The sequence below is a fragment of the Chiloscyllium plagiosum genome, chromosome 32, assembly GCF_004010195.1.
Source record: "Chiloscyllium plagiosum isolate BGI_BamShark_2017 chromosome 32, ASM401019v2, whole genome shotgun sequence".
NCBI classification, from domain to species: Eukaryota; Metazoa; Chordata; class Chondrichthyes; order Orectolobiformes; family Hemiscylliidae; genus Chiloscyllium; species Chiloscyllium plagiosum.
Window position 1 is genome coordinate 22,358,643 of NC_057741.1, and position 24,517 is coordinate 22,383,159.

General features: G+C 42.4%; 1 protein-coding gene across 1 annotated transcript in view; it reads right to left on the reverse strand.

The window, feature by feature from the left end:
- The window catches only part of man2b2 (mannosidase, alpha, class 2B, member 2), a 65,709-nt gene extending 45,575 nt beyond the window's left edge, over positions 1-20,134 (reverse strand). Inside the window, exons 1-7 of the mRNA XM_043674218.1 lie at positions 19,884-20,134; positions 11,533-11,679; positions 10,345-10,450; positions 9,535-9,707; positions 4,180-4,295; positions 3,249-3,426; positions 815-1,013 (exon numbers count right to left, since the gene is read on the reverse strand). Coding sequence (XP_043530153.1) covers positions 815-1,013; positions 3,249-3,426; positions 4,180-4,295; positions 9,535-9,707; positions 10,345-10,450; positions 11,533-11,679; positions 19,884-20,036 — 1,072 coding nt within the window. The 5' untranslated portion in view covers positions 20,037-20,134. The remainder of the gene's footprint in view (positions 1-814; positions 1,014-3,248; positions 3,427-4,179; positions 4,296-9,534; positions 9,708-10,344; positions 10,451-11,532; positions 11,680-19,883) is intronic.
- Between the last annotated feature and the right edge of the window lie 4,383 nt (positions 20,135-24,517).

A 24,517-nucleotide genomic window follows, 5' to 3' on the forward strand; every position in this document is an offset into this window, starting at 1 on the left:
TTCTCAATCCCAACCCTCAGACTCAGCACCGCCTTCTTGACCTGCAATCTTCTTCCTGACCTCTCCGCCCCCACCCCTCTCTCCGGCCTATCACCCTCATCTTCACCGCCTTCCACCTATCGTATTCCCAACGCCCCTCCCCCAAATCCCTCCTCCCTACCTTTTATCTTAGGCTGCTTGGCACACCCTCCTCATTCCTGAAGAAGGGCTTATGCCCGAAACGTCGATTCTTCTGCTCCTTGGATGCTGCCTGACCTGCTGCGCTTTTCCAGCAACACATTTTAATGTTTATAACTTGTCAAGGAGAAAGAATAAAGGATGGACGTTTGCTTTAAACAGTATTTTTCTTCACCTTAGAATGGATTTAAAGCAACTAATATAATTTTAATTTAGTTAAAAGAGACATATTATAAATCGGATTCCTGGGTTTAACAGTTGAAATGTGTGGTTGCTCAAAATTGCAATTGCAGCATCAGATCATTGCAAAATCATCTTGCTGCAAACACTGCTGCCAGCAGTAAAAGGACAGTAGGTCCTTGTTCTCACATCTAGCTCTTAAATGATCATCGTTGTAGGTTTGAAAATTCAAAGCCCAAAATTCAATGATATTGGGGAACATCATAACTTAGGGCAACTTGCATTCTCCCATTGTGTGAGGACCTGCAACAACCAACCAGCAATGAATCACCATCCATGATAGTGTTTGGTATCCTCAGCAACAGCAAGAGTGCTTTACAAATGGATACAGAAGTAGCCTGTTGCTTCCAAAATTAAAACCCTGTAGAGATGATGTCTTTTGCATGCCTATTCTTACCAGAGGAGTATGGGAGAAAGTCCTGGTTCTTTCGGACGTCCCAAGTGAGGTTGGCATTGTGAACAGCACGAATATATTCACTTAATGTGGCATATTGCACTGTAACTCCAAATTCATCTGTATGTTGATTGATATAATCCATCAATGGATCCATGTTCTTAAACTGTACAGAGGCATTGAAGAACTGCTTATCACAGCCCTGTCATCAAAAGAAGGGAGAAAGTATGAAAAAGAGATTGCATACAAACTGACAACACAATTTCATGAAGCAATTCTAATGTTCTTCAAATATAGAAAGACACATAAGATTGTTTTACAGGCAAAATGAACAAAATAGAGCAGACAATGTTTACAAGGAAGAAAAGGAAGAGAGGTTAGGTAAAACACAGCTGAAGAGAAAGGTCCATCCAAAGCTTCCAAAAGTTGGAAAGGCAGGGATAAAGCAAAGATAGAAGCAGGAGATGGGCAGATTCAAAGGCGAGGCCAGAACAGTTGAAGAAACTACTGTTGCTGGTGGTGAAACAGAAAATAAGTAAGCCAGTCCATCCTGTTTATGAGATACACTGCTGCCTCTGTGCAGTAGCACTGAATATTGAAAGTGGTAAAAGAGGTACCAATCAAGTTGGTGCTTTGTCCTAGATGATGCTGAGCTCCTTGAGTGTTGTTGGAACAGCACTAGGGGAAGGGGATGTCATAGTTGTATTATCACTGGACTATTAATCCAGAGACCTAAGTAATATCCTAGGGCCATGGCAGATGGTAATTTGAATTAAATAAAAATCCGGAATTAAGAGTCAAATCACAACCATCAATCCACTGTCGACTGTCAGAGCGACCCATCTGCTTCACTAATGTCCTTTAAGGAAGGAAACTACCATCCGTAACTAGTCTGGCCTACATGTGACTCCTGACCCATAGCAACGTAGTTGACTCTTAACTGCCCTCTCGGGAATTTAGGAATGAGCAACGAATGCTGGCCTAGCCAGCAATGCCCTCACCCCGTGAATGTATAAGGAACTCATCCAGACAAGTGAAAAGTATTCCATTACACTCCCCATTTATACTTTGTGGATCATGGATAGGCTTTGGGGAGTCAGGATTGAGGTCAGTGACTAGCAATAAATATTCTGCTAATGATGAAATCAAGGTAGAGGCAGAGATGGAAGATGTTTTTGTTCTAGAAATGGCCTTAATAAGACACATAACATGGAGAGGAAACTGGGCATTGTTAATGTATCAAGGTGCCACATGCCAGCCAAGCTGATCAGGAAGTCAATGCCCGAGGTACAAAGGAAGTTACAGGAATCATACAGGATTACTTCAGTTGTTCTGACATTTAGCTCGAGAAAGTTGAGACTCATCAGGCCCTAATGTCATACAGTGATTTGACAACTCAGTCATGATTCAATGTTGGTATAGTCAACATAACCTTTACATAAGAATGACTATCAGATGCTGAAAACAAGAAACATGTACAAAGGAAATAAAGGAAAAGTAACTTGTGTGGAAAGGAACCTGCTCAAACTATACAGAATCATGGAATCCCTACAGTGTGGAAACAGGCCCTTCAGCCCAACAAGTCCACACCAACCCTCCGAACAGTAACCCAACCAGGCCCATTCCCCTAACCTCTTACTCTAAATTTATCCTGACGAATGCATCTAACCTACACATCCCTGAACATTATGGGCAATTTAGCCTGGCCAATTCACCTAAGCTGCAAATCTTTGGACTGTGGGAGGAAACCGAAGCACCCGGAGGAAACCCACACAGACATGGGGAGAATGTGCAAACTCCACACAGTCAGTCGCCAGAAGCTGGAATCGAACTCGGGTCCCTGGCACTGTGGGGCAGCAGTGCTAACCGCTGAGCCACTACTGTCCCTATGTGGAACAAAGGACTAGTATGTTCAAACACCAATAAAATTTACACAGTTTCTATTTACACATGTTTAGTTGTATTTTAAATATTCCAATCCAATTCAGAATGAGGGGTAAAGTGGTACCATGGTCACATACTGGACTAGAAATTCTGAGGTCTGGACATGGTCTGAAGACATGTCAGATGAGGAACTTCAATTCTGGAATATAAAGTTAGTATTAGCAATGACAATCAAATCCAGTTTACTATGGAACTCCATCTGGTTCACTCGTGCTTTAGGGAAAGAAATTTCTTGTCCTAAACTGGTCAGCACAGAGCCACAGGAATACAATTGACTCTCAACTGCCTTTGATATGCCCTCGCAAGCCAACCAGGCATATTCGAGAAAGTGGTGCATCACCACTTTGTATCATTACTCAGGGACTGACAACAATGCTAGTTTTGAAAGAATAAAAAAAAGTTTTGATGAAAGAGTCACAAAGCACATTACCATAAAACAAATACCATTCAGCATTTTAAAGCAATAATCGATTTTAAATTTTGCATTGCTTACCCACGGCCACAGAACATGACTAGATCGGAACCAGCCTGCTCTCTCTTTTATGTTGGATACCATTGTCTTTGCATAAGCACGAATTGTTTCATTGGTCACTGGGAGGCTCATATTAGGATAAATTCCATCTTTTGGTGGGTCAGGAAAAACAGCAATGCCATTCCAATAAAAGCCAGACCTAAATAGTATTTAAAGAGAGTCTTGAGTCAAATTTAATCAATCGTAAGCATTTTTTCTTCTCCTTCACAAGTAAGTGTTCACTGTTCCCGAACCATTTCTCTTCAAGACATGAAAATGGCCACTGAATACTTCACCTTGTTAATAGCAAATCCAATTAATATCGCACCTCAGTAGGACTGTGTTTACAATGCTGGTGGAATCTTGGTTTTTTTGGGCATTGCATGAAAGATTATTACCTCCTAACTTTGCACAAACTAATTACATTATATCAAGTACCAAGTTCAGCTGAGGATGAATGATCTCGGTGGTGCAAATAATGCACACCAGCAGTAGGTTGAAAATCTTTGCAAAATGCACCTGCATTATTTACGACCTGCCCTGATTCCCCACGCACCACATCTCCAAGAAAACGGTGGGTGCTGTATTTGTAGCAGGATCTCTGATTTTTAACCCCCTCCTCCATTTTCACAACAACAGAGAGGCTCTGCATCGTGAAAAACCAGATCTCAATCTGGTACTCCTCTAGTGTGGATACGTGGCATCTGCTCACTGCCTCCACAGAAGCATGCTGTGAAGAAAAACAAAAACAAAACTCAAACCCATGTCACATTGCTCTGACGTGCACTTGGGTACTCCAACTCCACCACACTAGCAAGCTCACCATGTAACTGCATCTAATTAAAGGTGCAATCTCAGGGCTGAGGAACCAGCCCACTCTGCCTCAGTTATTAAAGTAAATCTACTCTATTACCTGTTGGAGAATGGCAGAAAGGAAGGGACACAGTAACTGTATTGGTCCATAGTGTGAGTGAAGATTTCCTGCTGCTGGGCCAAAGAGGGAGATGCCTGCCACACAAACTGGAGCTTCTGTATGGGGCAGGAAGAGCAGGAGCAGAGAAAAAAGAAGTCAGTGATAAACCTCACATGAGCATCCACAGAAAACAGAGTGTCACATTGTTATTTTAAATGGTACATATTCTATGAAAATGCCTCATGACTCAAACACCATAGAGAAAGAGAGAGGTGCAAATTGTTCAATCTCTCACTATTATATGTCTTGTGGCTCTGCTTCAGAACAGGTCAGACTCAACCTGCGAGTAGGTATTGCATCTACAGTGCTCCCAAATCTACCACACTCGAGAAGCTTCTAGCCCAATAGCAGACTTAGCAAGGACAAGGAATTGTAGGCTCCAATCCACAAGGACAGAGCTATTGTCAGTTAATATCCCAGGATGGCCTGTTCCCATTACAATCTTTAAGCACTGGTTCACAGACACCCAACATCAACCCAAGGCAGTTGTTGCGTTGACATCTCTTCCTCCTTTCAAAGTGCCACTCAACTCCACCATCCACATTATATCGCCCCTCAGCACAATTTAGATCAGCAGCTTAACAAGGGGGAGTAACAGGGAAAGGTTAAATAAATTTTCTTTCTCCTGGCAACACATCAGGATGGATGGAATCACCAAGGCAAGAAGCTACTGATGTTTCCCCCCATCTTCACACACAAAAAAAGGAATGTTATCCCAAACTGCTGGTTTAAAAACGTTATGAACCACAGCAGACAAATAACTAAAGCCTTGCATCTACATTGCAATTTTCAATCTCTTAGAACATTTTACGGCCAATGAGGTATTTTTGATGTGTTGTCCCTGTAGCAATGTAAGAAACCCATCAGCCAACTCGCACACAGGAACTTCCCGCAGACAATGTGATGATGATAAGCAACTCGAGTGGCACTATTTGAGGCGGAAATATTGCCCAAGACACCCGAGAGAATTTCCTGCTCATCTTTAAAATAACTCGATGGGACCTTTTACACTCACTTGAGAGGGCAGGAGGGGCCTCAGTTAGATTCCTTAACTAAAGGATGGCCAATTCTGCCTCAACATTACAGTGAAGGAGCAGTTGAGACTTTGCCTTCAAGTTCCTAAAGTGGGGCTTGAACTTACAACCTCACAACCCAGAGGCAAGACTGCTACCAACATTGCCGAATTCTTTTTGTGAATTATGAAGAAACTCACAATGAAATGCCCCTGCTGGTGTCCCATGTAATAGGGGCGGCACAGTGGTTAGCACTGCTGCCTCACAGCACCAGGGTCCCAGGTTCAATTCCAGCCTCGGGCGACTGTCTGAGTGGAGTTTGCACGATCTCACTGTGTCTGCGTGGGTTTCCTCCGGAGACTCCGGTTTCCTCCCACAGTCCAAAGATATGCAAGTGATAGGTGCATTAGTTAGAGGGGAAATGGTCCTGGGTGGGTTACTCTTCGGATGGTCGGTATGGACTGGTTGGGCCGAAGAGACTGTTTCCACACTGTAGGGAATCTACCTAAAAAACAGTTGTTGAATTGTTGAACACTTTAGCCTGTGGCATCAACATTTTTCATGGAGATTTTCTGCAATCTCCATGAAGACTGAACGGAAACAAAAGCAGATGTGCCGTCCACGGGAGGGTGAACCTCAATTCAGGGATTCAGAAACCTAACATGCTCCTGAACTGAAATTGAAACTTCTGGAAAAACTCAGCACTATCTATGTAGAAAGGAAGAGTTCGCATCACACTTGGCACAGATACTGCCTGATCTGCTGATTATTTCCAGCATTTTCTTGTTTTTAAATTTCAGATCTTTGCTTTTGTATTAATAGCTTGTGCTGCAGATATTTAAACAGGAGCAGCAGAAAAGGTTCTCTATATTACTTGGGCTCGGTGTAGCTTTACAATTTATTGATGTCATTAAACAACTCGCTCTGCATGTGCTCCCCTTGATTTATTCAAGCAAATAAACGCAGTGAGTCAATTCAGAACCTGAGTGCAGTTTCAGGGTGATGCATTGATTTTTCTGTTTTAATGAGGGACATGAAAGAGGAAGAAGGTGCAGAGAACTCCAGCAAGCTCTGATGACTTGTAGAGAATTCCAAGGCCCAGGTTTTCTGTGCAGTGGCTGCGCTTTTAAATTCTCCCGACTAGACCCCTCAGTGCCTTTGTGAACCTGACTGTGACAGAAACATGCAGCTAGAGTTCCCGGCAGATTATAGTGGAGCCAGGGGGACTGGGAACACCATCATTGTTAAAGCACTATCTGCAATGGATGGAGATTACAGGTCCAGTCTCTGCATGCTAGTGAGTGGATGAGTGAGTAGATGGCTACGGCAGGATAAGTAGGTGGGGATAGTGTGCGAGGTGGCAGCTGGGTATGGGGAGTTGTGGTCAGGTTGAACGGTTAGTCGTGTGATGGGGATGGGGAAAGTGGTTCAGTGTGAGGGGATTGGTAGGTCGTAACCTGCTTAACATTAACTGGGTAACAATTCAGGTAATCACATTAAAGTCTCCGACTTTAACTCAAGAGAGTCACAGTGAGCTGAGTGACTCCCATCAGAAGTCAAAACATGCAAAGCAATTCAAACATGGATCTGTGGATTAGGCCTTCCACAGTGTCCCTTCATGCATTCCAGTCAAATATCTAGGCTTGATAATCCATAGACCGCAAGATTTGGATGTCTTGGGTTATAAAGTCAAAAAAGCTGCAAACCTCTGCCTTTCAGGTAGTGGGAGGTCAGCTCACATCCAAAGGAAGACCCTTAAGAAACAAGACAGTACATTTATAAACAGGACCCTTAACCATTAATACTCAGGAAACAACTTATGTAGTTAGATATAAGGGAGGCAATGGTCTAGTATTTTATTGCTGGACTGTTAATCCAAAGACCCAGGAAAGGTTCTTGGGACCCGGGTTTGAATCCTGCCACAGCAGATGGTGAAGCCTAAATTGAATAAATATCTGGAATTAGGACCATGAAACCATTGTTGATTGTTGGACAAACCCATCTGGTTCACTAATGTCCTTTAGGGAAGGAAACTGCCATCCTTACCTGGTCTAGACTACAGGTGACTCCAGACCCAGTGGTTGACTGTTATATGTCCTCTGAGCATCTAGGAATGGGCAATAAATACTGGTCTAGTCAGCAATGACATCATCTCATGAATTAATTTTTTAAAAACTCTGTTGCAGGACACGCTGAGTGGGTTACAGAGTCATAGAAATGTACAGCGCTGAAACAGATCCTTCAGTTCAACTCATCCATGCCGACCAGATATCCTAAATTAATCTAGTCTCATTTGCCAGTACTTGGCCCATATCCCTCCAAACCCTTCCTAATCATGTACCCATCCAGAAGTCTTTTAAATGTTGTAATTGTACCAGCCTCCACCACTTCCTCTGGCGGCTCATTCCATACACGTAACACCCTTTGCATGAAAATGTCATCCCTCGGGTCCCTTTTAAATCTTTCCCCTCTCATCTCAAACCTATGCCTCTAATTCTAGACTGCCCCACCCCAGGGAAAAAGACTTTGTCGATTTATCCTATCCATGTCCCTCATGATTTTATAAACCTCCATAAGGTCGTCCCTCAGCCTCCGACGCTCCAGGGAAAACAGCCGTAGTCTATTCAGCCTCTCCCCATAGCTCAAATCCTCCAACCCTGGCAACAGCCTTGTAAATCTTTCCTGAACCCTTTCAAGTTTCACAACATCTTTCCGATAGGAAGAAAACCAGAATTGCACGCAATATTCTAAAAGTGGCCGAACCAATGTCCTGTACAGCCGCAACATGACCTCCCAAATCCTATATTCAATACTCTGACCAATAAGGGAAACCATACTATCCTATCCACCTGAGACTCCATTTTCAAGGACCTATGAACCTGCACTCCAAGGTTGCTTTGTTCAGCAACACTCCCCAGGACATTACCATTAAATGTATAAGTCCTGCTAAGATTTGGTTTTTCAAAATGCAGCACTTCACATTTATCTAAATTATCACCATCTGCCACACCTTGGTCCATTGGCCCATCTGTTCAAGATCCCGTTGTGCTCTGAGGTAACCTTCTTCACTGTCCACTACACCTCCAATTTTGGTGTCACCTGCAAACTTAATAACTATATCTCCTATATTCACATTCAAATCATTTACATAAATGATGAAAAGCAGTGGACACAGCACGGATCCTTGTGGTACTCCACTGGTCACAGGCCTCCAGTCTGAAAAGCAACCCTCCACCACCACTCGCTGTCTTCTACCTTTGAGCCAGTTGTGTATCCAAATGGCTAGTTCTCCCTGTATTCCACATGATCTCACCTTGCTAACCATGAGGAATCATGTTGAATGACTTACTGAAGTCCATATAGATCACATCTACCGCTCTGACCTCATCAATCCTCTTGGTTACTTCTTCAAAAAATTCAAACAAATTTGTGAGAGATGATTTTCCATGCACAAAGCCATGCTGACTATCCCTAATCAGTCTTTGCCTTTCCCAATACATGTAAATCCTGTCCCCCAGGATTCCCTCCAACTACTTGCCCATCACCGATGAAAGGCTCACTGGTCTCTAGTGACCTGGATTTTCTTTACCACCTTTCTTAAATAGTGGCACCATGTTAGCCAACCTCCACTCCTCCAATCCACACCTCACCTGTGACTATCAATGATCTAAATATCTCAACGAAAAATCTCAGGGAACTCATCCTGTGTATCTCTCTGTGTCACAAGTCTGCAAGACTATTCAGCAAAACACTTCAGATCCCAACTGAGTTGTGATACAGGGATAAAAGTGAGCGGGAACTACCAACATTTCTGATTGCATTTCATTTTGAGGATAAAGTTCCCCACTCACTCTAACACTGTGTCATTAAAAAATATATGGTAGTTCAAACAACCTTACAATACCAGAAAGCCTAAATTGGACACAGTCATAAAACGTGTGGCAATGATTCATTAGCAGTTTGACATTTCAACAACAGGGCGAGTGATTCACTAGCAATCATTTTGCCTCACCACTCAAATTAAGCTTCATCCTGTGTAACTGTGAGCAGTGACTGATTAAAACACAGATAGTCCTTCCAACCATCTCGGTGACAGGATTTATAAATGTGAAACTCTATTATTACATTCGATAGAGCCTTGTACCTCACTGGAAGAAAACTAGAATGTAGGAGCATGAACCTATTACACTAGAGCATACATGCACAAAAATACAGACAGGTCTGGATTTGAACGACTTTAACAGTGAGATCAACCCAAAGCTTTCCCCGCTCTTCTGTTCACCTTGTTTTTCTGCATCATTTCCTTTTCATCATAGTCAATCCGAGAGATGAGATGAGCATTAAATCCGGCCAAAGCAAACACTGTTGGGGTAGTGGCTGAGGCACCAAAGGGATCCACATGCCATGAAAACTGAGGTCTTGTTCCAAATGTTTCATACAGGAAACCATGTCCTTCTGCAAAGACAGAGCCACCCTCATAAATACCTCAACATCATGGGAATGAAAACAGCTTAAGAGCATTACATATTAAGATCTGTACATATTAATGGGAGACAAATGCCATTAGAAATATCATTAATGCAACTGAATATGGGAGTAACACCATCGTACTTTAAAGATTAAATGTAAAAACACTTAACATCTTTGATAAATAAGACTCGAAAAGATAATGATGTCGTGCAGTAACAGCAATTTCTGTCAAGAATGCAGCAGGCCTGTCAGTCAGCAATTTCAAAAGAAGACGCCATGCTTGTGACACTTCGGGTGCACACACGCCATCAGAGCCAAAAGGACATGCTGAGAGACACATTCAACTAATGTTCTGTAATGACTGACATGCAGGAACTGTGCTTACCGAAATAAAGTTGCAACTTTTAATTTGTTGCATATTTCTTCAATCGCAGTTGAAGAAGTTATCTACTTTAGGAAAGAATGCAAACCTACGCTGTGAAGGCGGGAAATGACATTCAGCTTTGAAGGTGTTAAAAAGTAAAGTTGGTTTTTACACACAACTGGGAACGTAAAGCGACATGTTGTCAAACAGCTCAACGTTGTTGTTTTGAATTAACGTTGGGGGGAGTGCGCTACTAACCTGTGAGCTGTAAGATCTGTGAGCTGAGTTCTGTTACTGCTTCATCGTGCATCACCTGACCTCCAATGACAAACTCCAAACGTCCTTCATCCAGCAACTTATGCACCTGAAATTAACACTCATTGTAAATGTGGTTTGTTCCTGCTGGAAGGGCACAGTTTTTATAATCGACATGCTTTAAATGGAATTGTTCAACCCTTTGCTGATTTTCATTATTTATTTTATTCTTTTATTAATTCTGGTTTGGAGCTGTGGAATAGGAACTAAGAGCTAAAGATGACTTTTGGACTGTGGGTAACAGCTTGTGTTAAAAAGAAAAAAGTAAAGAATCTCATGTTTATTCATGAGGCCAAGCCTGGAAATTAATTGCAGATTGGTTTCTGATCAAAAGGTTCTGCAGATGGCTCATCATTGGGAAAGAACACAACGCATTAACAGATAGCAGAAGTTAGCTATTACTGAGGTCAGTACCTAGGAATTGGTTCCATTAGTCTGGAAAAGACCTTATGCTCAAGCAGATGCTAGATGTTGAACGGCAACTGGGGGAGACAGTTAGTCTGTCAGGGATGGACTAGATTTGGAAATGGATTTTGAACTATGTTTTCTGTGAGAAACAGTCTGGCTGTTGGTGCTGATGAAGATTTGAAAGCTTCCTGCCTCCCCTCCCATGAGCAGCCCTTGGATGCTCAGAGAATAGAAAACAAAGTTTTATTTATTACTGCTTTTATCTGAGTGAACTGTAAAGGTGATCTGACTATCATCTTCAGAAAATCAACCAAGAAACCATAATTTATGCTAGTGGACCAATAGAAGGCACCTTTTTAACAACAACTTAAGGGCCAGCCAGCAACAGCCATGCCCCACAACCGAATAAAACAAAAATTGGACTCAGAATTTTAACTGAGGTCTCTCTTCTCAGATGCTACCAGACCTGCTGAGTTTCTCTAACATTTTCTGTTCTTATTTCAGATCTTCAGCATCAGCTGTGTTTTGCTTCCCTTTTAGTCTCACTTCCCTTTGTTTTCAACATTGAGCTGTAACTTCCTCCTCTTCAGATACTTACACAGTTCCCCTTCAAAAATTATTGCATCCAATGCCTAAGACTACAAAAGCCTGTTTAGTGGTTATAAGGTTCAACAATCAGTCTAACAGAATATAAAAATACCACTGTACATTTTTTCTTATTACCTGCTCTTTCTGTGCATCAGTGGCCACCTTGTCCCACCATAGCCGGAAGAATTCCTGTTCCACCACAATAAACTTGTGCTGTTTCCCTTTTACCAATTCTTCTACCACGGTCGTGTAAACGTTGGCCGCATATGCATGCATGCTCTCCTGTTAGATAAGAAAATTTGTTAAAGGTTTAGGTTATAACATTCTCAGATTTATACACAGCTCCCTCTACCAGCAATAACAATCACCATTTGTAAGGTCTTGACAATAGTCCCAGCAATAATAAGTAATTCAGCACAAACCTGAGACAATGGCTGTTGAATAGATCTATCTTCTGCAAGGAAAAATGGGTTCACTGCAAATTAGCAGCAGATTTTTTACTGCAGCAACTTCTGTATTCCAATGGCTCAGAAAATATTGTCTCGATTTTTATATTCAAATTAAGTAAATGTGATAGTAAGATCAAGAAATGAGTCTCTAAAAAGAGTTTCAATTTATCACTTCTGAACTTCAAAGAAGGTTGAACAGGTGAAAATCAGATGACTCATTGTGAGCCTATTCTGTGTTGTTGGCATCCAGCAATCTCACCTTCTGTGCTTTAGATTTCAAGTCACTAGAATCAGCCATAGTGTCCAACTGCCACAAACATAAACAATTATAGATAAAAGATGGCCTGGCAATAATCCAGAACTGAGAAAGGAAATAGGGGCTAGCACACACACCGGTAGACATTTTCGCATAAATGGGGTAAAAACAATGACTGCAGATGCTGGAAACCAGATTCTGGATTAGTGGTGCTGGAAAAGCACAGCAGTTCAGGCAGCATCCAAGGAGCTTCGAAATCGATGTTTCGGGCAAAAACATTTTTAAAACAAAGTTGAATAAAAGATTTGGTGAAATTAGTTATCATTCCAATTTCAAACACAAATCTGGCATATTTCATGTACTTCACAATCACATCAACTTTTACGTCTGGTCAGACTCATTATATATAGTTCTCTACAAGCTTGCAGAACAGGACAAAAACAGAATTGACATTGAAAAAAGGTTTATTTTAAGCCTTGTGAATTTTGCCCTCAGAACAGAAGATGTTCGTGCTGGCATATCAAGCTCTCTAAGGTTAGCCACAGAATTAAAACTTGCAGGGCAAGTTCGTTATATGCATCTTAGAGTGAAGAAAGAGTAGGTAAAATGAAAAGCACAAAGTCTAGTCAGTATAATGTTTTGAAAAAATGAAAATTGAATTTAAAATCATTATTTAACGTGGTCATTTCATGTAGATTTTCGAGAACACTGATTTAAGATCAACAACCTTACTTTAAAGAGCCATTGATAACTATACAGTATTTAGCAGACTGTATATATTATCTGTAAATTAAAAGATCATAAATTCAATGTGCTTAAACACTTGACAAACTGCAGGACTTTCAGCTGACTGTGTGGATTCATGTCAAGGATATTGTGTTTAATTATTACTTTTTATCAGTACATATCTAAAGGTATTTCAAGGGAACTGTTTTACTTTAGGTCCTGCATGTTGCAGGTGCAGTGCTTGTAATGAAAAAGAATTCACAAACTATAAAAATATATGTCAAAGCAGAGACACACAGGGGACCTGATGGAGATCTTTAAAATTATGAATTGATTTGATTGGGCAGATAATATAGAATGTATTGCTACTTAAAAGAGGGTCCAAAACTCAGGGCCATACATAGAGACAGTCACAAATAAATCCAATAAAGAATTCAGGTAAAAATTCTTTATCAAAAGATTGGTAAAAATATGGAATGTGGAATGGTTGGAATAAATAGCATGGATCTATTGCAGGAAAAAATAGATAATTACCGGGTGTAGGACCATTCGGCGCAGCCATCTTGGCGCAAACCCATTTAGGCGCAGAACTGTTTCGGCGCAGTTCATATTTATTCCTTTTCAGGCTTAGTTAAAAGCATTGATGAAAGCAATAAAAAGAAAAATAATGTTTATCCACTTTAGTAAAAATGTTAAAAAGAAAATAAAAATAAAAGAAATAAGGTAATTATGAAAAATCTAAAATATGAAGTTTATTCAAAATTATGGGCAATCCCTCGTAAATACTCAACGTCATTTCTCTCACTAAATCTTCTTACGAGTGTTTGTATTCCAGCAACTGCTTCCCTGAATTTCTTTAATTTCAACGGAATATCGTGCCCTGCTACGAGATGCTCATAGTAAATGCCCCTTCCTCTCTGAACTTTTCGTAAGCTGTCAATAAATTTCCAAATAACATACATAAATACAGCCGTCGTATGAGCACATTTCCTTTCCACGTTTTGACAACAAAATTGCTGATGGCATTTTAATGGGTTATATTTTACTTTAATAATAACTACAAACTACTGAAGAACTACAAAACAGTTCTGCGCCGAAATGGGTCTGCGCCAAAACGGGCTGCGCCACACCAGCCGCGCCAAAATGGCTGCGCCGAATGGCCCCACTCCGAATTACCAGAGTGGGTGAGAAATATAAGGTTAGATAGATGTAGGTGAAAACAATGACTGCAGATGCTGGAAAACAGATTCTGGATTCGTGGTGTTGGAAAAGCACAGGCAGCATCCAAGGAGCAGCGTCCAGTCTCCTCAATGTAGAGGAGACCACATCGGGAGTAACGGATACAATAAATGATATTGGTGGATGTGCAAGTAAAACTTTGATGGATGTGGAAGGCTCCTTTAGGGCCTTGGATGGAGGTGAGGGAGGAGGTGTGGGCGCAGGTTTTGCAATTCCTGCGATGGCAGGGGAAGGTGCCAGGATGGGAGGGTGGGTTGTTGGGGGGCATGGACCTGACCAGATAGTCATGGAGGGAACGGTCTTTAAGGAAGGTGGAAAGGGGTGGGGAGGGAAATATATCCCCGCTGGTGGGGTCTGTTTGGAGGTGGCGCAAATGTCGGCGGATGATTTGCTTTATGCGAAGGTTGGTAGGGTGGAAGGTGAGCACCAGGGGAGTTCTGTCCTTGTTACGGTTGGAGGGGTGGGGTCTGAGGGCGGAGGTGCGGGATGTGGACGAGATGCATTGGAGGGCATCTTTAACCATGTGGGAAGGGAAATTGTGGAGTTTGCACATTCTCCCTGTGTCTGAGTGGGTTTCCTCCCACAATCCAAAAATGTGCAGGTTAGGTATATTGGCCATGTTAAATTGACCAGAGTGTCCATGGATGTGTATTAGGTGGATTCGACATGGAAAAATGCAGGATTATAGGGTGAGGGAGGGGGTTAAATCTGACTGGGATGCACTCTGGAGAGTCAGTGTGGACTTGTTGGGCTGAATGGCCTCTTTCCACAATGTAGGGATTCTATGAAAAGAAAGACTTGCATTTATTCAAATACTTTCACAACAGGTGGATATCTCACAGTGCTTTGTAACCAAGTTAGTACTTCTGAAGTGCAACCACTGTGGTCATTAGTAAACACGACAGCCAAATCATGTACAGCATGTACAGCTGAAAATAACCAGATTGCATGCTTTCTATGACGTTGATTGAAGAATAACTATTGGACAGAACACTGGGAGTAATTAAGCTGCTCCTCTTTTAAGTAGTGCCATCGGATCTTTTGTGTCCACCTGAGAAGGCAGATGGTATCTTTCTATATTCAGCCTGCTTTTTATTATCAACCTGACATCTGTCACATGCAGCACTTTCTGGTTCATCTCATTTACCATCTACTCGGTTACCCAGGGAGCTCTGGCTTTGGTTAGCCTCCCTTTCCCCCTGTGGGGATGCACCTTGAGTGTACCTTAACCATTTCCTCTTTAAAGACACCATGGTTCTGTGACAATTTTGCCTACGCATCTTTCATTCCAATTTACCCAAGTCAGGTCTTTTCTCAACATGTTGATATTGCCCCTCTTTCAATTCTTCTTAATCTAGGTTGCTCTGTGTCCTTCTTCACAGCTAAACTAAGCAATGGTGAAGTTATTGAATTTCTGCTATTTCAACTTCAAACCTTCATTGACCTCACGTAAAAGCCCTTAGTTGCCTCATTGGATTCAATGATGAAGAGCTTATGCTCGGATGCTGCCTGACCGGCTGTGCTTTTCCAGCCCCACACTTTTTGACTCTGATCTCCAGCATCTGCAATCCTCACTTTCTCCTCATTGGATTCAATGGTCCATGCTCCTCATCCCTGCACATTTAACTGATAAAACACTACAAACAAAGGCAAACTACTCCTTTAATGTCAAAATTGTACATATGTTGGTGGAGGAATGGAAGAAGTTTACATTACTGAGTAAGACAGAGGAGCAGAAGCATGGCACTTGGCCGAAAGGCAACCTGATAGAGGTCTACAAAATAATGAGAGGCCCACATAGGGTGAATAGTCAGAGGCTTTTACCCAGGGTGGAATGGTCAACTACAAGAGGGCACAGGTTCAAGGTGAGAGGGGAAAAAGTGCAGGGGAAATGTTTACACAGAGGGTGGTGGGTGCCTGGAACACACTGCCTGTGGAAGTGGTGGAAGCAGGTACATCAGCAACATTTAAAGTGTATCTTGATAAACTCATGAAAGTGAGGTGAACAGACTGATAGAAACCATGTATGGGCAATAAGTAGTGGATCGAAATTAAGATTAAGAAGTGGCATAGGCTTGGTGGGCCAAAGGACCTGTTTTGGTTCTCCATTGTATTGTATATTACCAAATTCCAAAGATTCACAAGTTTCTGATTGAAGAATTTTTTTATTTCAGTCCTAAATGACCAACAACATAACCTGAGATTGTGCCATGTTCTAGCAAGACTGCCTAGCAAGGGGAAATAGCACCTCAGTCTCTGTCAAGCTAATTTACAGTTGCATAAGTTTCAATGGGATACCCTCTCATTTTTCTAAACTCAACAGAATATAGGCTCAAATTACTCAGTCTTTTATTCCAGGAACCAATCTAATTAACTTTGTTATGCCTACTACAATGCAAGAATACTTTCTTTAAATATGGAAACCAAAACTACACATGGTACTCTAGTTTCTATTTTACCAAAGCCCAATAAAAATGTACAAAGATGTCCAAATTCTTATATCATACTCCAATTCTCTTGCTCCAACAGTTTGTTTTAGAAGTTGCTGATGTAATCTACCCTCTAAATGCAGACCAAGGAAAAGAAAATTGTGTCATAACAAATTTTAGCTGCTAATCAGGGATGGGAGTTAGGTAGTCTGCTCCAGCCATGATATCCAACATCACATGCAAGGGCAATCTTAATGAAATGTGGAGTTGTGAAGTTTGTAGTAATTGTAACAAGGTCAGCCAGATGGACATCATAGAATATGAGTTCTCCGATTAGGGCTGTTAATCTGGTCCAGTCAGAGAGCCCTGGCTGACAGATAAAGTGTCTTTTGATGTGAAGGGCACTGCTTGTCACTAGCCACTTGGGAAAAAAAAATATCAGGAGTGTCCCCATACTTCCCACGGGAGCCTGTGCCTCACAATCTAAGCAGCTTCCGGAGTTTTAGTTTTTCCCCCTTTAGGGACATAAAACGGTGGGCCCTGTACAGACTGCTGCTGCACACTGCCCACGTCTTCTCACTCATCCACTGCCCAGACACGCCTTGGCATGCCCATTTGCCACCGGTGGGGATCCAAAGTGGAGAGCTCTCTACGCGGGAGTCCTCCCCCTTTCTCTTGGGGATCTGGGGTGGAGGGTGCTGCACACAGCGGTCACCTGCAACCGCGGATTGCGGTGGTTCACGGACTCCCAGTCCAACTGCTTGTTCTGTGGTACTGTGGAGTCAGTATATATTGGGTGTGGGCGGGATTGCACTCCCTTTTTGATTTTCTTAAAAACCATCTCCTCTGATTTTGGTTGCACTTCAGTCCCAACCTGCTGATCTTTGGGCACCCGGTGAGGAGGGGGGAATGTAGATCTGAGGACCTCCTTGTGGGTCTGCTGCTGGGCCTGGCCAAACTGACCATAAACCGGTCCAGGCCATGGGACATGGAGGCGGTGTCCCTGGAGAAGGAGCATGCAGTGTCCACCAACATCCTCGAGATCTTCAGTGAGAGGTGGGCACCAAAGGGAGTGGAGTGCATTATGTCTCCCTCCATTTCTATTTTGATTTAATCCCTGCCCTCCTCTTCACTGTTTGATCATGCAGCATTGCCCTTTGATGTGAAGGGCATTACTTGTCACTGGCCACTCGGGTGTTTCCTTTCTTCTTGGTGGCGGAAAGTGAATGAAGATTTGTGTACCTTGTGGCTTTCACTGGGTCTCACACCTGCATACACACAACATGGGTGCTGGGGAAAATATAAGCACTACCGTAGTTAGGCGGTAGTGTGGGGGCATTTAAAAAAAAACAGGAAATCAAAAAAAGCACTACCACTGTCAGGCTGTAGTGTGGGGGAAAGAAGGAAAAAAGTAATAAAAGGAAAAAAGAAAAAATAGAAAGGAGTGTCAGACGTCCTGAGAGCTGGCTCAAATAAAAAAGATAATCAGGAATGTCAGAGGTTCTGCTCACTCTGACAGCTGGCTATAGACAATAGGTGCAGGAGTAGGTCATTTTGCCCTTCGAGTCAGCACCACCATTCATTATGATCTTTGTATATGTAAAGGCTGGCTTGGTGATGGGATACCGGCCTCTGTGCAGTTACTTCAGAGCAGAAATATAGTCCTCCATCCACTTAATTTCTTGGGCTCACTGTAAATTTATCCAGCCTGGTCACTAAATTATTAGGTCTGGAAGTCTGCGTATTCACTACCAGTTGCTCAGTTTAACTGGTGTGTTCAGCTCTTTGTCGAACAGGACAGTGACAGCGACTAAATATCTGTGCTGCTTCAGCAACAAACATACATTTTATTACAAAAAAAGTAAGTTAGTTTTTATTTAAAGAAAAACCTAATTAAGAAAACAAATTAAGTAAAAGTAAACAATCGTTTGTCTGTATTATTTCAGCTAAACTTCATGAAGCAACTTAAGCTTTTGAACTGGATTTTGCAGATGCTGCAAAACTCTATGCTATTAACTTGCCACATCTTAGTTGAGGAATATGAAGCTCAGTCAGTTTAATGTTTAAAAAGCATCGAATCACACAATGTTTTAACTTGTTCAGTTGGTAGCAGTCTTGGCTGAGTCACAAGGTTCTCGGTTCAACTCTTATTCTAGGGCTTGAACTCAAAACCCCAAGCGGACAGGACAGTGTGCAGTACTGAGCGGTTCCTGCACTGCCCGTCAATTTTAAGCTGCAGTCTCTGCCTGCTCTGATGGATGCAAACGACCCCAGGCACTATTATGAGCTGCAGCAAAAGAGGCGACCCCAGTGTCCTGTCAAAAAAGCACCCCTCGATCAACAACATTAAAGTAGATTATCTGGTCATTTCACATTGTTTGGGGGAGCTTGCTGTGCAAATATATACCTTCACATTCCAACAATACCCACTGTTGTAAAGTGCTGTATGACATCCTGTGAACGTGTAAACTGCAATCAGTTCAAACATTTTTGCTTCTTTTTGACTGGGCTTAGAAACACCTTGGCTGCTGCCTGTCTCTTGCAATCACCCCAACATGACTCCCCCTCTTCCAGCAGGAGAATAAAATTCCTGATTTGAAATGTTGTGATTTTTGCTTGAACGTATATATTCTCGGCCAGGCAGAGGAGGGTGGTGGTGGATGGGGACGGGTTCCACAAAAATGACTCTGAGCTTCCGGTTGCTTGCCTCTTCAATACTGCACGATATTCCCAGGCCAAAATCTCTATCTCAGGCTTGCTGCAGTGCTCCAGCAAAACTCAGCACAAGCTGGAAGAACAACATCTCATTTTCTGGGCTTGGGAACCCTGCAACCTTTTGGACTCAATGTCAATTTCAATAATTTTAGGATTTGAGCACCTTTGCAAAAACCCAGTCAGCCACTAATTGGCTGTCACCTGACGAAGGAGCAGCGCTCCGAAAGCTAGTGCTTCCAAATGAACCTGTTGGACTATAACCTAGCGTTGTGTGATTTTTAACTAGGTTGCCATTAGCAACTATTGATTCTCCCAGACTGACTGACATTGTCTACCCAACTGTTCCTCCCTCTCTGGGCTGGTCTCCACCTGTCCTGTCCTCAACCCCTTCTCCAACGTATATGCTCACCTTTTCCTAGCTCCAATCAGTTCTGCACAAGGGTAAATGGAGTAAGGTCTGGCAACATCTCTGCTGAGTTTTTCCAGCAGTTTCTGGTTTTGTTTTAGAACTCTATGATTGTTCGGGATGGAGGTCCAAGATCGGGAGCTGAGGGTTGTGAGTTTGATATGAAGACTTGCGGTGTGTCTCAGCTGGAGAGTGAGCAATTGTGGCTGATCTCGCTGGGGAACGCCACTGCTGCTTCCCCAGCTCCCCCTGTCCCCCGGGCATACCTGGACGGTGTAAACCCAGCCGACGTCCATATGGCTGTGGGCGATCACAAATGCCTGGAAGCCGCCCGCTTTCCCGGAGCTCGCCCCTGGAACGCGGAGACATTGCAACATTCCCAAAGTGGCTACAGTAACAAGAGCAGCGAGGCCCGGCATTGTCTCCGCGTTCCTTCCGCCTTCCTCCTTCAGGCACTGGCCACTACTGAATACGGAAACAGGGCAAGCCCAAATGCACTGGGTAAAAATAGACAACCTCCCATTCCCAACAATTACTCTCGGCCCCAAGCACCCTTTTAAAAATAAACCCCTTTGTCAAGGAACTGTTCCAGGGCGACCCCACAATGACTTGAGAAGTTGAACCCCATCAAAATATCTGCTGTATCCGGTTGTAGAAATACCCAGTTCGAAACGGGTCCTTCCCCTGCTGCTAATTCTGAGAATGGTTCCTAACAGCCACTTGGCAAATGTGTTCATTGTAACTAAGTTTTGAAACGCTATAATACGCTGCACGTTCATATTTAATTTGATATCACAGAATGTCAAGACATTTTTTTGACAGAGCAAGTCGTTCTAACGAGGCAGTGCCCTCAGAGGCTTGTGTCAACTGAATGATGAAGTAAATTTGCATCTTCTGGAGGTGATGAGGCCACGCTGAAGTATAGAGTGGTAACAGACGAATAATAACTGGATCCCACACGTTGCGTACCTGATGAGGCCAGGTCCCATAGCGTTGCATGTGGTAAATTCGTAGGAGCAGAATGAGGCCATTCTGCCCATAGATTCTACTCTGCCATTAGGTCATGGCTAATTTATTTCTCAACCCCATTCTCCTGCTTTCTCACAATAATCCGTAATCCCCTCACTAATCAAAAACCTATCCATCTCTGTCTTAAAGATTGTGGCTTGTCCTCTACAGTTTTTCTGCAGCAATGAGTTCCTCAGGTTCATTACCCTCTGGCTGAAGAAATTTAGCCTCACCTTAGTTCTAAAGGGTCCTTGCTTCACTCTGAGACAGTGCCCTTGGTCCTAGTCTCTCCTACCAGTGGAAACATCTTCTCCACATTCACTGTATCCAGGCCTTTCACTATTCTCATCTCATCCTTCTAGACATAATCCAGTACATGGGGTGGCTTAGTGTCTAGCACTACTATCTCACAGCATTAGGGACCCAAGTTCAATTCTACCCTTGAGCAATTGTGTGGAGTCTGCACATTCTCTGTGTCTGTGCAGGTTTCCTCTGGGTGCTCTGGTTTCCTCGCACAATCCAAAAATGTGCAGGTCAGGTGGATTGGCCACGTTAAATTGCCTGTACGTGTCCAGGGATGTGTATGCTAGGTGGATTAGCCATGGAAAAAGCAGGGTGATAGGGTTGGGGTGGGACTGGGTGGGATGCTCTGCGAAGGGTCGCTGCACACCTGTTGGGCCAAATGGCCTGCTTCCACACTGTAAGACTTCTATGATTCTAATACAGACCGAGACTCCTCAACTGCAAGTCAAATGACAATCCTTTCTTGTAAATCTCTTTTGCATCCCATTCCAAAGCCTACACATTCTTCCTTAGATATAGGGCCCAAAACTGCTCACAATATTCCAAATGCGATCTGAGCAGGGCATTATACAGCCTCAGCAGTACATCACTGCTCTTATATTCAAGCTGTTTTGAAATGATTGCTAACATTGCATTTGCCTTCCAAACAGCTAACTGAACCTGCATGTTAACCTTAAGAGAATCCTGAACTAGGACTCTTACGTTCCTATATGCTTCAGATTTTCAAAGGTTTTCCCCGTATAGAAAACAGTTTATGCCCTTATTCTTCCTTCCAAGGTGTTATGAAGACGTAGGTGTGTACTGTACCTTTAAGAGAGAAGAAGCTGACAAGGACTTAGAGAAGCACATAGTGTACTGAAAGATTTCATGTAACATTTGGATGACATACATAGCTGGTGCTGTTGCCATGGAACAAAAACAAATTCAAATTTGGCCAATCTGTTTAAATTATGCCCCAGATGCCAAAATCCAATTGAAGTTGAATTTTAGTGTTTGGGATGACATCAAACCAATGAAATGATCTGATGTTTTGAGGTACAAAATTGGACATTTTGAGCAGCTGGGGGAGAACAGCAATGAGCGCCAACAAACAGACTGCTAGCCAAATAGCTCTCTGAAAGGTAACAGCCTATAAGAAATTTGTGCAGCTGAACACCAAAGTTGACCTGGAGGAATCTACAGAGAAGGTTTGACATTCGAAGAGTATTCTTGGGTTTGAAATTGATTTTGCCGTTAATTTAAGAGAGAATTTATCGGACTAGTATTGTAGAGTGGGAGGTAAAAGATAGGTTTAAGAGAAAGGAGTTGTAAACAGCTGTTTTAATGTTCTCTGTTGGCTTTAAAGAATAAAATTATTATTTTTTACTTTAAATAGTGACCTCTGGGATATTTCTTTGCCCCTCAAAATTTAACAGATTAGGCACGAGGTGAACTTCTCTGTGTGTCAGGTTTAAATTAGCAGAGGTGTTTACACCGTGTCATAACAAAAGTGTGTAACCACCCACTTTTCCAATATTGTATTCCATCTGTCAATTCTTTGCCTACTCTCCTGGCATGTCCAGTTTATCCTGCAGCCTCCCTGCTTCCTCAATACTACTTGTCCCACCACCTATCTTTGTGTCATCTGAAAACTTATCAACAGTGTGCTCAGTTCCTTCATTCAGATTGTTAATGCAGAACATGATTCGTTGTCGTCCCAACACTGAGTCCTGCAGAACGCCACAAGTCACCAACTGCCATGTGACCCCTTTATCCCCACTCTCTGCTTTCTGCCAGTCAGCCAATCCTCCACCCATACCAGTACCCTGCCCCTAACACCATGGGCTCTTATCTTGTTTAGCAGCCTCCACTTTGTCACAGGGCTTCTGGAAATCCAAACAAATACCGTGCATTGGCTGTCCTTTGTTTAACTTCATCATTACCTCCTCAACGAATTTGAACAGGTATCTCAGGAATGATCTCCCCTTGATGAAGCTGTGCTGACTCAGCCGTATTTTACCAGCATGGACAATAAATACAGGCGCAGCCAGTACTACCTCCTCTCGCAAGTGAAGAGAAAAGTTAAGCTATTACTTAAAAGGTTTAAGGTTAGTTTAATACAAGTTGCTTTGGAAGGTTCCTTAGGGATAAAGAAATAGCATTATTAGCAAAGAAGTACAGATCTATGACTAAAATAATGACAGATAAGCAAGAACAAACTGATAAGAGTTGCTAAGTCTATATGACATACTGTTGGGGACCTGTTTCCTGTGTTCTTTGTTGCTGAAGTGAAGAGATTAACCCCTGAAGCAAGTCTAAAAGCTTAAATGGTTTCCTATAGTTGTATAGAATCTCTACAATATGGAAACAGGCCCTTCAGCCCAAACCAACCATCCAAAGAGTATCCCACCCAAATCTGTTCCCCATTAGTCTAACTTTATCCCTGACTAACGCACCTAACCTCAACATCCCTGAATACTATTGGCAATTTAGCATGGCCAATTCACCCAACCTGCACATTTTTAGATTGTGGGAGGAAACCCACACAGATACGCGGAGAATGTGCAAACTCCCTTCCTGAGGCTAGAATCGAACCCGGCACTGTAAAGCAACAGTGCTAACCACTGAGCCACCCCCAGTTAGGATAGCTAGTGGTTTCTATTTTAGGTAGTGTCCCCAGAACTGCAATTTTTGGAGGGAGAATTTTTCTCATTTTTTACTACATCTATGGCTTCAAAAAATTCTGCCTGGCTTTGCTTCAACAGAATTAGTTTTCTATAAATGATCTCCTCTTGACTTCTCCTTGGTCAAAACTCGCCTCTATGGATGTTTTCTTCAGAGCTTTGCCCTTGGAGTTCTACCACAAAGATGGCTGTGTAGTCAGTTTTATACAATTTCATTTGTTGAAGTGTTTATTCCAGACTGATGAGTAATCTTTTCTGACTATGAGTTGTTAAATAGTCCAGGCTTTGTGGATAGGCGCATTATCAGTCATATTGTCTTTTAGTTGAGACAATCAGCTTTTCAAATGCCATTGTTATCAATGTTTATGGTTCCCACTTTGAAATCTGTTGGGGCACAAAGCACTGTTATGCAATTTAGAAGGCCTCATTGTGTTGTCCAGGGCAAGGTGCATTTTAAAAATCTTTCTTTTGTTATTTGAGATTGAGATATAGTTCAATGTTTTTTGAAACATTTCGAATGCACCGATTTTTAAAAAGTAGACATGTTCTTTTAGTATGGTTATTTAAAAGAAATCCCTACAATATCAGACATCATATTTGCAGCCCTATGTGTGGAGTATTGTTGTGATGACCTCAGTATTGGCTTGTATAATTGTAACAAGACTATTTTACTTATGTACTCTATATTTTGTAATAAAAGCTAACATTAACTTTGCTTTGGCAAAGAATTTGATACCTGTTATGAATTCTGTTTTGTGACTATGGATTCCTGCAAATGTGCAGATGGTCAGGAACCAAGGAGTTGTTTACAATGATGGCCTTTTGGCAAGGGCAGTCTACCTCATCTCACCTTTGGAATTCAACTCCTTTGTTCATGTTTGGACCAAGGCTTTAAAAAAGTCAGGAGCTGATTGGCTCTGGCAGAG